This window comes from Dinoponera quadriceps, unplaced genomic scaffold (assembly GCF_001313825.1).
Source record: "Dinoponera quadriceps isolate SergipeBrazil2010 unplaced genomic scaffold, ASM131382v1 scaffold1352, whole genome shotgun sequence".
Taxonomy (NCBI): Eukaryota; Metazoa; Arthropoda; class Insecta; order Hymenoptera; family Formicidae; genus Dinoponera; species Dinoponera quadriceps.
In genome coordinates this window covers 1,663,633-1,678,358 of record NW_014555567.1, presented here as the reverse complement: position 1 = coordinate 1,678,358, position 14,726 = coordinate 1,663,633, and the positions used below count along the sequence as shown (strand labels likewise).

General features: G+C 38.9%; 2 protein-coding genes across 2 annotated transcripts in view; one reads left to right on the top strand and one right to left on the bottom strand.

Annotated features, from left to right (window-relative positions):
• LOC106744696 overlaps window positions 1-14,726 on the top strand; it is a 171,482-nt gene that overhangs the window by 1,845 nt on the left and 154,911 nt on the right. The window lies entirely within an intron of this gene.
• On the bottom strand, window positions 313-14,715 carry LOC106744698 (enolase-phosphatase E1). Its single transcript, XM_014619657.1, is given in 13 exon segments — window positions 313-6,537; window positions 6,696-6,819; window positions 6,932-7,064; window positions 7,962-8,152; window positions 8,949-9,050; window positions 9,763-9,912; window positions 10,856-10,871; window positions 12,817-13,158; window positions 13,160-13,312; window positions 13,314-13,393; window positions 13,395-14,096; window positions 14,285-14,568; window positions 14,651-14,715. Coding segments are annotated over 12 exon segments (3,699 nt in total). The 5' UTR covers window positions 14,441-14,568; window positions 14,651-14,715; the 3' UTR covers window positions 313-4,987.

Genomic DNA, 14,726 nt, shown 5'->3' with positions numbered 1-14,726 from the left:
TTTCATCCGTCGTATTTGACTAATAGTTTGTGTATCATCTCTGAGTGAAAAATTTTAATCGAAAAATTAACTCGAAGTTGCGTGAAACAACATACTTATCGGTTATGTAGAAAATGGAGATAAAGATAAAAGAAAATATAGCCATTCACATAAAAATCGAATAATTATTGAGCGAATTTATCTGACAAAAGTACATAATTTATATATTTTCGTAATTATATATTCGCAACTGTTTAATTTCGAAATCGTATACGTACGCACACGTTGTAAACACGTGGGAGACGGAAATTATAAAAAAAATGAACGACATAATTCTAGTTGCAAAATTCATTTATTTTGCTCTACTAATGCAGTCAAAATTCAGAGAGAACAGAATTTATTGATTCGTTCTGTACAGTGCATATCTTTCGGGACTCGTATTTATCCAGGAAACGTATATAGGGATTTCATCGATCGCAAGATCGACGCGTCGCGATCTAACATCAAATCAAATCAAACACCAAATCGCTCGTGTTCTCACAACTTACTGCACACATATCAATATTTGCAAAAACACCAAATGACAATGACGTAACTATAATCTTCCCTCGTGAAAAATATAAAGCGATCCGCCGAAAAAATGAAGGAACAGAAAGGGCAGGGGGAGAAGAAGTAGAAGAGGAAAGAAGGGAAAATGCGAAGAAGCGGGCTCGTAGGAACAATTGAAGAATGGAAATTAAATACCAGCCGAAGATTCGATGCAACATTTCAAACTAATATTCTTAGTTATGAAGAAACTTGCATTTTTTTCACGATATTTAATAGCGCTCGCTGATTTAATGCTTCAAGATGCTACGAATGTTTAAAATAATATCGCGTGCTCGTGACATTAAATTGATAAACAAGCATTTCTGCAAACATGAAACATCCCCTTTATTAGTAGTTCTCTAATTATAGTTCGCGATACATAGCTGATATTTAATTTCCACTCTTCAATTTCCCGCGGGAACATCTATATATCCTCGAAAGTTACCATTAGAAAGTATCGATAAAGTCCTTACATCTCTCCTACAATTATATCGATGTATTAGAGATAATATAGCCAATGAATTACAAACAATAATATCGCTAATGAATACGAGGTTATTCGTGTTAGTAGTACGTTGGATTTCGTCCGATCGTCTCGTTCGTAATCTTAACGCGTTCAAAAGTCTCCTTGATGGTTTCACGATCGTAAAAACGCGATGTATCAAGATCCTCGATTGTTATTTTTCGTCAGAATCGCAATCAGTAAACCTATCGAGAAATCGCGAGAACCACGCGTTGTCAATAATAACAAACGTAATCCGACCCTTAATAGTAATACAGGGAGATTGATATGGATCTTAATCGGGCCATTTTCTGTCGCGGTGTAATAAATAACGAGGCAGTGTCGCATCGAGTATTCGCTCGCCCATAATTCGTACTTCCGTATCATTCGGAACACGGCGATTCAGTTCAGCTCTTGCTAATTTAAAGCGTTCAGTGTCGCATACATTTTGATTAATTTCGCGGAAACCTGATTAGAGAGATTATACGTCCTAAGATCGCAAATTGAACGCAAATAAATGTTTCTTTACAAACACAATCATGTTATTACTCCTTTGATACGCTTCCTCTATATTGTAAATTTCTAAATATACATATACACACACGCATATATATATATATATATATATATAATGTAAATATAGTTCTTTTTGTCGATACATGTTACAAGGCCGGTCAACGGCACGAACGATGCGGCACTGAACGCGTTAAAGAATCACACGAAGGACACACGGGAATTATCATCATGATCAAGAATTGAGCGTGAATCGCACTCGAGCATGCGGTGAAAATGTGCGCTTCGGCCCTCCGACTATTGACGCAACACTAGTATGAATGATATGGAGGTGATGATTTCGGGCGATGTCGTGAAAGTCAGCCGAGAAGGGCTTCGAGCACATCGTCATCTCATCCTCGAGTTTGACTTATGTCAATCGTAACAATGGCAGTTTTGTCGGCTTTCATAATGTGCGATAGATGATCAATCGACGAACGGAAGAGCTCGTCTCTTTTCCGTCGCTTGATTTCCCAGTCAGCCTGCTCGTCGTGATGCATGACATCTTCTTCCTTATTTTCGTTCTTTTTCGCGGATCTACAGATCACCATTGAAATGTGAGACCGACGCGGGTATACATTCGATGGAATGGGTGAGCGAACGTGAGATATCTCGATCATGCGTGAAAATGATCGATCGATGATGTTCGGGTTATGATCGGTAAAAGCGGTGACGTCGAACCCGGTGATGAGGTGGTAAAGCACGAAAGTTTACTCTTTTTCTTGACTATTTCGAGACGAATGATGTAATGGCGGGGATCGTTGCAAGTATCGAACCGTCCACACCTCTCCGAGAAGACGACTTATAAATAAAATATGCGAGGTCTGTCAGGAGTATATATCGTAAAATATCAAAGTATGATTCTTGGCTTGTTTATGTTGATTTCCCATTCGCTCCATTGTACGCATATTTACGTACACACACTGATCGTTGCGTTTCTCTCTTTCGTATCATCGCGCCTCCCTAGCATAGTTGACGAAGATATCCGAACGACGCGAAATCGCCTATCGATCTATAGAAATCTCCGCCTGTGGCCTCAACTAGACGGGAACATGCTAAACCGAATAAAAAATAATAATCGTAACGGAATACATATCGCTCGGCGAAGTCCGGCGGCTGTTAGCAATAATAATAATAACCGATAATAACGAATCCTTTCGAGAGAGAAACCTATTTCTATCGATATCCTTAAATCACAGTCAATTTAACAGGAATGGACATAATAAACAGCAGTAAAAGTATCATCTGCCGAGAGCGTTTCAACCGCTATCATCGTGATCTTCTAATATCGTTTTCATAATGGCGGTTTTAAAATAACATTGAGCATAAAAGAAGGCAAGTCTATGCATAGAGTGTCTACATTAGCGCTTCGCACATAATTTAAGTGACTAGACGATACAAAGCAATGTTTGCTTGCCTTTACTTTTATCTACTCAAGTTTTTTTTCTTCTTTTCTTTCCCCGATGGACAGCTGTCTTTTTGTAGACGCTTATTTCTATTTTCATTCGAAACATTTTATATTTCAAATCACAAGTCATCTTTTCCTGTTGATTTATCTAAATTTCCGATATATTTAGAAAAATTATATAGAAACATATATATGTATATATGTTTCCGAAAATTTTGAGAAATCAAATAATCCTTATGTCAACAGGCAGCGAAAAAAATGCTCAATCTTTATCTAACTTAGTTTACGTGCAAAGCAATAATGTAAAAGTTATACATGTAGACTTTGCGCAAACATTCAATCATTTAGTTCGTTAGTTTATAGGAATGACAGAGTAAATCTACGAATCGATATGCTTTTCCACGAGTATTTCGAAATCACGTCGTGTTTCGAAATCACGTCAACGTAGAAGAGAATGTGTCCAATTGATTACACGATTAAAAGTTGAAAGTTTGATAATATAATTTATGTGATATCTCTATAAGCGATTTAATCACAAATGTAAAAATTTACTTAATTTTCAATTAATCGATTACATTACGAAAACACCACAAATTACTAAACTTGAGTCTCATGTAATCAACGAGAACCATTCGCCTCTTACATTGAGCAATTGCGAACCAAGTCGCGAAATACTTTGATACTAATCGAAGATAAAAGAGAGTTTAAATCTCTTTGAGACAAATGACGTTTCGCAACGTAACTCGTTAACGCTTCTGTGTCAACGTCATTAAGAAAGAAAATTACATTACGTGAACCATGTTAGGCAGACAAAACGATAGCCGAAAGCGTATCGATGCAAGAAGCGCTAATATTTAAAAAAAAATCCTAATTACCTTAATAAAAACGCGATGAGCAAAACTAATGTAATCGACTGCACGATGTATTTACAATAACAATCTCGAGTTAGACTCGAAATGTATTGTTTATCAGTTCACAAAATTAAGAAGGAGTTGTATGCGACAAAAATCTATTATATAATCTAAAGTCAGCGACTGCTCGAGGAGTTACCAATTCAGTCTTAAGAAATAATTAAGTCAACATTTCATGGTTGCAGCAATAAAACATCTATCGGATTCCTCAATATCATACATCGTATTAAAAGAAAAAGAAAGCCTAAGACGTAAAATGAGGAAGCAAGAGAGGGACTTCACAAACCGTCGAATTCATTTGGCACAGATACAGTTGACATTTTAACGCACTGCAACTATGTTGGAATTACCTATTCTATCAGTTTCCACGTACAATCAATTCTGTTTAGGCGGTATAAAAAAGATGTCAATACTTGTGTTGTCAAGAGTGATAGTAGTATTTGAGAAAAAAAAAAAAACTTTCAAAAACACGTAGTAATCGATTACAACGGGGATGACACGTTCGATTACTTCTAGACCGATCACGCGCGAGATTACAGCTAAGAAAGTTCTGCGTGTTTAATTGTAATAAGTCACTGCCTTCGCTTGTAAAAAGTGTCGTAATGATCGAAGGCAGATCGTTATTGGAGAAAGCAAACGCGAAGAAACTAACGATAGAAGCCGGTTTTTGTGATATAGGACAATATCACTCGGCGTATACGAGTTAACATAAAACGTTAACGACATCGGCACCATACAAACAGAAGTCAGCCATCATAAAGAAAATTAAAATGTACAGCTATCGTAACATCTAAAGGACAATCGAATCTGAAATACGTTGCGTCTTTCGTATTATCCTCCTACTCCTTTCTCTTTTTTTTTGTCTCGTTATAGTCGTCGAAACGAACGGTAGTTTTACGAACTGCATCTTAAATAGCGCGTTACATCTTCGACGTGGTACGTTTTACGTAAAGTATATGGAATCAATTTATCAGTTTATACCTGCGAATAAGTACTTGTGGATTGGGGTTATGCATGAAGGGCTCCTTAAACTGTATAAGAACAAAGTTAAGACGTCGCTACGACTACAGGAGGAACAACATCGGGTTCTCCGGCACCGTCGGCCACAGCGGAATCGACGACCTTTTTAACTTTTATGGATTCACTACTTTCCGACGAACTCTCGGCCTCGCCATTTTGTGCCGCCGCTGCCGTCGACGCCGTCGCCGCGTCTTCGCTCGTAGTCTCCTTCGACGTCCCCTCGTTCAGTCCGTTACTGTGCAATTTGTCATCCAACACTGGCACCTCCGTATTCCCATTTTGTGTGGTACCGTTGAGTTTTTGCTTTTCTGAATCCACTGTATTTTTGTCCTTCACGTCCACCACATTCTCTTCTTTCACTGTCTCGTTTGTTGCTTCCTGCTTCGTAGCTTCGTTCTCGCATTTCTCGGCGTCAGACGCCGACTCTTCAGTTTCCATGCCTTGCGGTATCTTTTCATCAACCTTTTCAGGTTCCGCAGCAACCTCTACAGTCTTTTCCAGAGGTACTTCGTTCGACTGGGACGCTTCTCTCTTCGCGTCTGTCGTACTGGTTGTTGCTTCCGGTTCTGTTACTGTTGGCGGTACTGTAGTTTTTTCCACAGTTACCTCCGTAGTTTCTCCATTTTCAGTGACGTCTGCAGTCGTCTCTGTTTTGGCTACTTCTTCTGGTCCACTCTTTGCAGAATCTTTCTCGTTTTCGGACGTGCCGGAAACAGGTTTTGACTCTTCCTTTATCTCATCCTTTTCCGTTGCTAAGGATTCCTCGGATTTGTCTGCTATATTTTTGTCGCAGATTTGTGTCTCTGGACCAACGTCATCCTCCTTTTTATCATTTTCAGCCGTTGGAGCTTTATCGACAATCTCAGGCGGTGTATCCTTCACGACGTCCGCGGATTCTTCAGTCTTTTTCTCGGTAGACGTGGAAGCACTTTCAGACTTTGATATAGACTCTGGCACGGACGTATCCATGGAGTCATCGGCAACGGGAGTGGTGACTTCAGTTGCAGCTGTATCTGAGTTTTCTTCAGTCTTTTCTGGCACAGCGACTTTATCGCTGTCTTTTGCAACTGATGCCACGACGTCATCTTTCGCAGTTTGTTCTGTGCTTTCAGAGGAATCCATTTTTTCGTTTGTATCTTCGGATTTTACATCAGTTTCCATCGTTTCTGAAGCCAAGGCTTCCTGTTCGGTATTCGAAGAATCTTTCACAACCACCATAGGTTCTTCCTTTTGTGCTGAGGAAGTCGAAGCGTCTTCCGACGACTGACTCTTCACATGCTCAGTTGTTTCTGTTTCGGTTACTTCCTTCGCATCATTCTTTTCGACTTTTTTATCACTGACGTCGGACATTTCTACATCCTCCGAAGTATCCATTGGCTCACTGACATCAGTCGTACCTTCGTCAACTTTTTCATCTGCTGTTTCTAACTTTTGTCGCTTCGCAGACGTTTGAAATGTCAAATCCAAGAAGGAGTTAACAGTCGTAAACGTAGTTTTCTCTTCATCGGTCAGGGCGGCATTACCCTCACGTACCACGATGACTGACGATAAACCCGCTTCCTTGGCAGCTGCGGCTTCTGTCATTGTTTAAGGGGGAAAGAATGAGCAAAGAAAAAGATATTTAACATCGTCCAAATATGATGTAAACCTAGAGCATGCAACACGATATAAAAAATTACTAATTATTTAGTATGATTAAATTAATACTGCGCGAAATGATGGGAAATATACAAACCTTTTACGACATCAGTAAGGAATACAACATTGGATGGTTTTTCATTGATTTTGCTTAAAATATTTTTGTAGCTGTCAATTTCTTGCTTTGCGCCTACTTCTGTGTCAAAAAAGCCACTAAAATACTAGAAAAGAAAATAATTTTCATAATTAGTTCGTATAAATATTCCACCAAGATATCTGATAAAATATCCGCAATTAACAGTATATATTGTGTTATTATATATAGAATAATACCTTAAGCATATCGCCATGTTCGGCATGTCCAAAGAGGAGTTTTTGTGCTTCAACACTGCCACTTGAATAGGCGTATATTTTTTTGCCATCGTTCGTCCACGATTCAAGCGCTTTAGGGACATCTTCATAAACGCTAAACAAAATGTATATTCTTGAAGCCTAACGTTAAAAACAACTTAAATCCTTTCAAGTTCTTTAATTGATCTTTATAGTCTCAATCTTTATTTGGTTGCAAAGATTTTCATAACAAAAAACACCATAGGACTGAACCTCAAAGTAGATAAAATTTTATAAAACAGTCTTTCACAATAATCATTTAATCTTTCCAATTCTGAGATAAAAATGTCAAACCTAAATAGAAATTTTATTGTGCTGTTATATGCTATTTTATTATGTATCGAAATGAAAAAGTGCTAAAAATTCAATAGAAAAGTTATGAAATATGAAAAGACTACTCAGCATGCTCCATAAGATCTGAATACAAAAACTTATGTACTTATTCTATAACAATTTAAAATTTGGTCTGTAGGCGATTATATGAAGATATCGAGAAAGTTAAAAAGAAAATGGCTTCTGATGTATACCCAATATATAAAGTGTAAACATTCAAGGTTTAGAATAGACGAAATATAAAATTCAAGCACACTACAGAATCTATTTTTATACATATCAGATTCAATATAAGCGTCCTGTAATGTAAATATAGAGATAAATAAGATATAACTGAAGTGAGCCCAAATACTACATATTCACCTCACTCTATTCGTCTATAATTTATTATATATAGTATACAATTTTTTATATGTGCATATATATATAATGGGCAAAATCACGTATTCTTAAAACATTTATATCTAACTGTATATCTAATATTAGTATAAATTGCTACATACTAATGTTTCACGAGAAATGAAAAGATCTTTATATGCATTACAAGTTTTGTAAAAACAATACGGTGCAAATCACATATAAATTTTATTTATTGCAAGTAGTAACGAATTATAAAAAAAAATAAAACAGAATAACTTACTGAGCTTTAACTGCGTCTGTTTCATATGCTTGTAACCACATATGTCCTTGCAATTGCTTCAATGCACCCGTCTTACGATCATTGTCCATTTGCCATAAAATATTTTTCAAAAGTGAATCTTTTTCTTCTTCAGGCTTATCACCATTAATCGCTACAAAGCCATCTAACTTTTCTTCTTCATCCTTTTTTGCCTAAAAAAAGGGCATTGATAAACTATTTATAATATCAACAAAAAACCAGAAAAAAGCAGACAAAACACAAAGAAAGGAAATATTGAAAGAAAATAATGAATTCTGAAACCAATTTTAAGATTTATTTGCACCATTCACATGTAAAGTATCTATGAAAAATATTTATATAAATAATGTATATATATAATATGTATATATAATCAAACTAAATATTAAACATGTAGAACATATAAATTAAGAAAATGATTCTCATCGTTGAAAAAATATAATCTTACTGCTAAAGGCACAGGAAAGGGTATCTTGCGATCATCCATTGTTAATGTTAGAAATTCTATCATCACATGAAAAATCTCAACATAACCATTCGGTCTCTATCGTAATACAATGAAATCTAGCATATTAACTAATTTACATCTGATCAAGAAAAATATTTTCTTAAGACAAAGAATATGTATTCTCCTAAATCTTTTTTTATGAGAACAACAAAATTAATATTATTTGATAACAGTACCAGTAAAATATCACTTTAAGGCAGGTTTTAACTAAAAATTTAATAATAAGTTAATCAGTGTTTCTATCACGTCAAGTGTCAATTACTATATTAAGAAAAACATGATTATAAAATTTTATATTTAAAATGCCAAGTTTCACCCAGGAAACATGAAAAAAATTTGATATTGTGTGATACAGTATCCATCATTGGTATATAATCTCTCTCAGTCCCAATGAAAGACAAATGTCATTTTTGATAATCAGCCTGCAAGGTTAATCCAACAAAGTTTTCTTACATATTTACCTGTTCTTTTAACTTTTCATAATCCTTCTTGAACTCCTCATCCTCCCACTTTGACTCGATATAATTTTTCAAATTTTGGCGCACATAGGGGAAGAGGGTCTCCTGTAAGAGCAAAAACAAGCCGCGCGTAAGGATCAACCATCGGTCGGGAGTTTCGCGTAAGTCGGGAAACGCTCGCCGGGAAAAATCACGCGCGTGTCCCGTTGTTCCCAGCAGCGTTCGGCGGCGTCTCGGCGCGCCGCGTCAATATACATACCGCGACCGATATCTATAAAAAGGCCATGGTGTTTGTTTTCAAGCCCTCGCGATTCCCATGGGCCGTTTAGCGGCTGGAGGGCGCGGGTTTGCTCTTCGGCCGAAAATTCGAGGCGATGTTGAAACGCCTTTCGACTTGACCGATTCGCAAACACGGTGGTGGTGGCGGCGGCGGCAGCAGCAGCGGCGGTGATGGCTGTGGTGGCTCGCGATCGCCCGAAAACTCGATTCGAGCCGGCGGCACACCGCCCCGATGCGAGGACAATAACCCGCCGTGGAATTCGACCACATATATGCGCGACGAGACGGGAGCGAAGAGACGGAGTCTCTCTCGCGGATGCCCGGACGACTTCCCGGGGGGAGGGGAGGGGGGGGTTGCGAGTCGCCTCGGCCGGCGAAACGCCGCTCGAGGGGATCTCGCCGTCGGGAAAATCTCACGGCGAAATTGCTCCGAACGAAACGGAACGGAACGGTATGGCGCGGTACGTTACGGCACAGCCGAGTCCATGGGACGCCCGTCTCCCTCTCGCGCTCTGCTTCGTCGCCTTTGTGCGTTTACCTTGACGAAGCTGATGCTTGTGGTGGTGCCCTCGATGTCGACGAGCACCGTGCTCGCGGTTAAGGTCTCCCCCTGATCCTGGGTACGCTTTTCCCCGGCCATTTCCACGAACGACACGTCCACGACCGTAGGATTGATAGCGATGTATATCTATATGTGTGGTGTTCCCTCTCGGTTAGGTTGGCGCTCACGCTGTGTATGTCGGCGACGACGCGTTCTTGTTGGGAGCCGGCGAACGAATTCGCTGTTGGCCGTGCGCCAATGTGTACCTTCGGTGTGTGAGTGCGTGCACTCACAGACTCCCCCCCTTCTCACGGCCCGCGCCCTGATGTACCCGGTAACCAAACCGTAGCAAGGCGTTCGGGTGCCTTCGGTCTTACTCGGAGGTCCCACGGCTCCTCTTCCGTCACTCTAGACAGCGCTGCGCGAACGGATACGGCCATCTGTACGACGTTATTTCTCGCACCGAGAACGTTATATCGCCCCTCCGCGATATGAAAACATCAGAAAGACGTCGAAAAGTACCTAGAGGATATTCCTTTCACAATCTGATACCGCACAGAAGCTTTTGTATTGTATTTCTAAAGATTTTTATTAACTAAGCATCAGTTAACATCTTTCTCGCTATATATCAATGCGATGTTAACTATTTCCATTTTTAATGATTATTCACGTTGATACGATTGATAAACACGAGCGAAGAAGTGGGAAATGAAATTTCTACGCGGGAAGCGCGAGGATTCGCGCAAGGCTGCGACGGTCCTGTATTGAATACGAAACCGCGAGCCGTGTCGGCGTGTGTATACGCGCGAATTCGCGATGATGTGAGTGCGCGCCGTGCGAATCGCTCGCTTCCCCTCGGCTCCGTCCAATGAACGGTTTCGCCGTAGAGTCGGTGTGCGCTACATGCATGCGCCTCGTACGCTACCCTCCTGCTCCGCGAGAATTTCACGTTGACGAATCTAGCGGAAAATCGTCGATCTCGACGAATTCCGTCGACGAATCGGCGCAAAAATCTGCGTTGGCTCCTTGTAGCTCCTCACCGCGACGATGAGACGGTCGATTCGACCGAAGAAACTGTTCGAATATCGACTCGGCAGCGAACCCCTCTCCCCCGGTATTACTCCGCGGAAAGTAGTTCCGTCACGCATTGTTTTTTGCTGATTTTCGAAAAACAGCACGTGATCAGCGGGCCCCCGACCGTTTCCTTTGAAATGTCCAAATTCTCGTGCATTCCGTTGCGATACGGCCGCTTACCGATTTCATAGGAAGAATTTCGCTGCCGAGGATTTGTCTCAATAGTACGGTCGTCCATGGATGTGTACACAGATGACCACCTGATTTTTGCGCCAGCGCCGCGTCCATTTAAATCTCCGCGTGCCGCGCACACGGCAGTAGCCATTTAAATTTAAACGATGGCGACCACGTTGCTTTCCTGTTGATGTGCAACACTAGTAATCGTACATATGCAAGACAGTTTACTAATATTCATGACGAGATGTATGATATTAAGAATTTTTTTAGGAATATTCTTGGAGCAAGGTAAAACTGTAGTTTTATTATGGTGAAGAATTATACGCTTACTAGTGATCATTATTGTTTACCTATTTTGCAATATTTACTATTACCGTATTGAGTCTACATATATATTACATATTATTATATATAACATAAAATATATAATAATAAATATATATATATATATATATACATATATATATTCAATATAATGTTTACATATACATAATTGTTGCACAGAGGAGATATATTGTTACATAACATCAAACGGTATAACAAAAATAATGACGAAAGAATGAATTTAACTATGTCGCATGTTATATTAAAAGTACCACCATCAATTGTTTTATGAAAAATAATGTAAAAAAATTACTTATTCTGTTTAACTTAAAAGACTACCTGGTGAATACCACCATATTTCGCAAGTACCAATTCTTAATACGATTTTATATGACTTCGCAACTACGGGTTACAAGTTTTCTGATCTGTGCAATGTGTATTGCATCATTTTTAGTTTTTCGCCTAGGTGTTTGTTCAAATGTATTCTAATCTCTTGTTGGCTGCTGCATTTCTCTCCACATTCCGGACATCCGCTCTCGCCGTGCTCCTTCTTACGGTGGTGCGTGCAATTGTTGCAGCTGGAGAATATCTGGCCACAGTCCGAGCACTGTAAAGGCCGTTCGCCCGTATGCTTGCGATGATGATGATCGCGTATGTCCTCTCGTTGGAAGCTCAAGTTGCAGTGTTCGCATTGGAACGACTTTCTTTCGGTGTGCAGCAGAATATGACCGTGCAGAGACCTGATGTTGTTGAAACTTTTGTGCACTTGTAGCGCTTCTCGACCCCATGTTTGATCCTGATGTGATTTATCAGCAATTGCGTGAACGTGCTTTTACACATGTTGCACTCGAATGTCGGACTGATCCTGTCCTCATGCACCTTTTCCTTGTGCTTTTTGAGAGATAGATGGTGCTTGAACTTCTCGCGATACTCGTGCCACGGTTGTTGTTCCGTCAGCAGCGGATCCTGATCATGGGTTTCGTATCATGTGATATTTTAGCATACGGTAGGTCGGCAGATCTCTCGCGACATAAAAACACTCGGGGTAATGACACGTTCTTGCCCTCTTTCCAGTGTTTTTCCAAATGCTCATTCATGTTCTGCTCATTCACGAACGACTTGTTGCATATCTTGCAAGTGTAGCGGATGCGGGAAAAATGGGTCTTCTTGTGGATCTTGAGCGCGTTGATGGTCGTGCTACGCTGGCCACAAAAATCGCACTGATAGGCGCTCTCGTGCATCTGAATGTGATCTTTCAATCGTATCTTCAGTTGAAATGATCTGCCGCACAGCTTGCAAACAAACGGCCCGATGCCTTTGTGCATGAACGTAGAGAGTATTCTCCGCGTTGAATTCTTTACCACACGTGCTGCAAACACACTTACTCATGTTCTCGTTATGCCGGGTCCCGTGGAATTCCAGTCTCGCCTTGTACACGAAAGCCTTAGAACAGTGATACGGCCGTGGCGAGATTACCCTCATCCGACCATGAGTGACAAGGCGAAATCGTTGCACATTACCAGGTCGTTAATAGCCTTCGGACCTAAGTCCGTTACCGGGCTTTTGCAGAGAGTGCAATTTATAGATTTTCGTTTCCGCCTGACATTCTGATTATTCATATCGAAATGCTTGCATATTTTCTGATGGCTTTTCAGTTTCGTCTTCCTCGCGAACGTTCTATTGCGTTCCATGCGCACGGAGCTCTTGTGCGCGTAGAAATAACGACTCCACAACAAACTCTCATTGCTAGTCTCTTTCTCGCATACCGTGCAGACGAACTTATCCATTTTGTTCAGTTCATGCCTTTTCATGTGACGGAAAATGTGTCCCGCATAAGTCGCATATGATCTTCGGGCAACTTTTAGTATTGATATCCTCGCATTTCGTAGAATCCTCGTCAACACATTCTCTCTCTGTTTCAGTCGTGTACACTATACCATCATCCTCTTTGCCGCCTACTTTCTCGTCAAGATTCCATGTTGCCATTTACTGACACAATTTCCATCAAATCATTCGCGTCGTCATTTACCGTCTCGATATTTTTTAAATTAATTATTTACGCTGTCGTTTACTGATTCGATTTTTATCAAATTATCTGTACTATCGTAATCAAAATTCTGCAAATTTGCATCAGGTTTGTTTGTTATTGTATTTTCTTCTATTTTTAGTTTCAACTCGCTAAGATTATTCTCTGTTTCAAGAATAATATTTTTCTGACATCCTTCCTTTGCATCTTTTCTTTTTTCATACAATATATTTTTACTTGGATACATAATATAAGCATCTATAGAATTAGCTTCTTATAAGACTAACGAGCTTTTGCATTCTTCATTGATACATTCGTTTACAATGCATGCTGTAGTTTCATCATCTATTATACTTGACTTTTGCATACAGGTATTATCATGATATATTGTATTTTTAGGTATTTGCGTGTCTTCTTCCTTTATCGATTTCCCCATTTGATCTACAGCAGCTAGTGTGATTTGAACTGCACAATTGATATCTTCAAGATTATTGCTTATTATGATCATTAAATCTATATTACAATTGGGACATGTGTATATCATGTCGTGTAGTTTGGAAACCATTTCTATTTTTTTATTCTTATTAAGTTCGCACAAAGAGTTATTTTTTGTTGTACTGATATTTTCTTTTGATAGTTTCAAGATGTTTTGCATAAATTCATAGTGCTTGATAACCTTTTCGTAACTGTCCAAGCATATATATCTCGAATAATCATCATCTGGTGAAACCTGTATAAAATTAAAAATGTAGTAATAAGTTCCCCTGATAACATACCTAAGATTATTCTAGATATGCTCAAGATATTCTAGGATATTTCTTAGGATATCCTGGATATTTAGAAAAATGCTAAGATATCTTGTGCTGAATTATTTTATAGCAAGGTACTAACCTCTTATTATATACAGCATAAACATACCTTGAGCGATAATGTGTCATTTATTTTCTGTGTCAAATTAATCTCATCAAAGATTTCTATTAACTCATCTTCTTCAATTTTTATACAACACAAATGGCATATCAGTTTATTGTTTAAGTTATCCATCTTAATACTTTCATAAATTATACATAGCATTTCCTGATGTTTCCTAAGGTGATTTTACAACTTTTCGTCGTGGATATTATAAAATAATAATCTTTCCTTATACAAACACATATCTCTTTCAAATATTGGCATTAATGGATTTTTGAGGTTACGCTTGCCTGTAGAAAAAGATAAAAAGTTTGAAAATATTCAAATTTTATATAAATAATAGTTTAGATAATGATTCCTTTTGATAATTACTACTAAAGATAATTTATCTCTTCGATATTTCTATTTCTTATTACTTTCAGTAATTTAATTTATAAATCGTTACTAA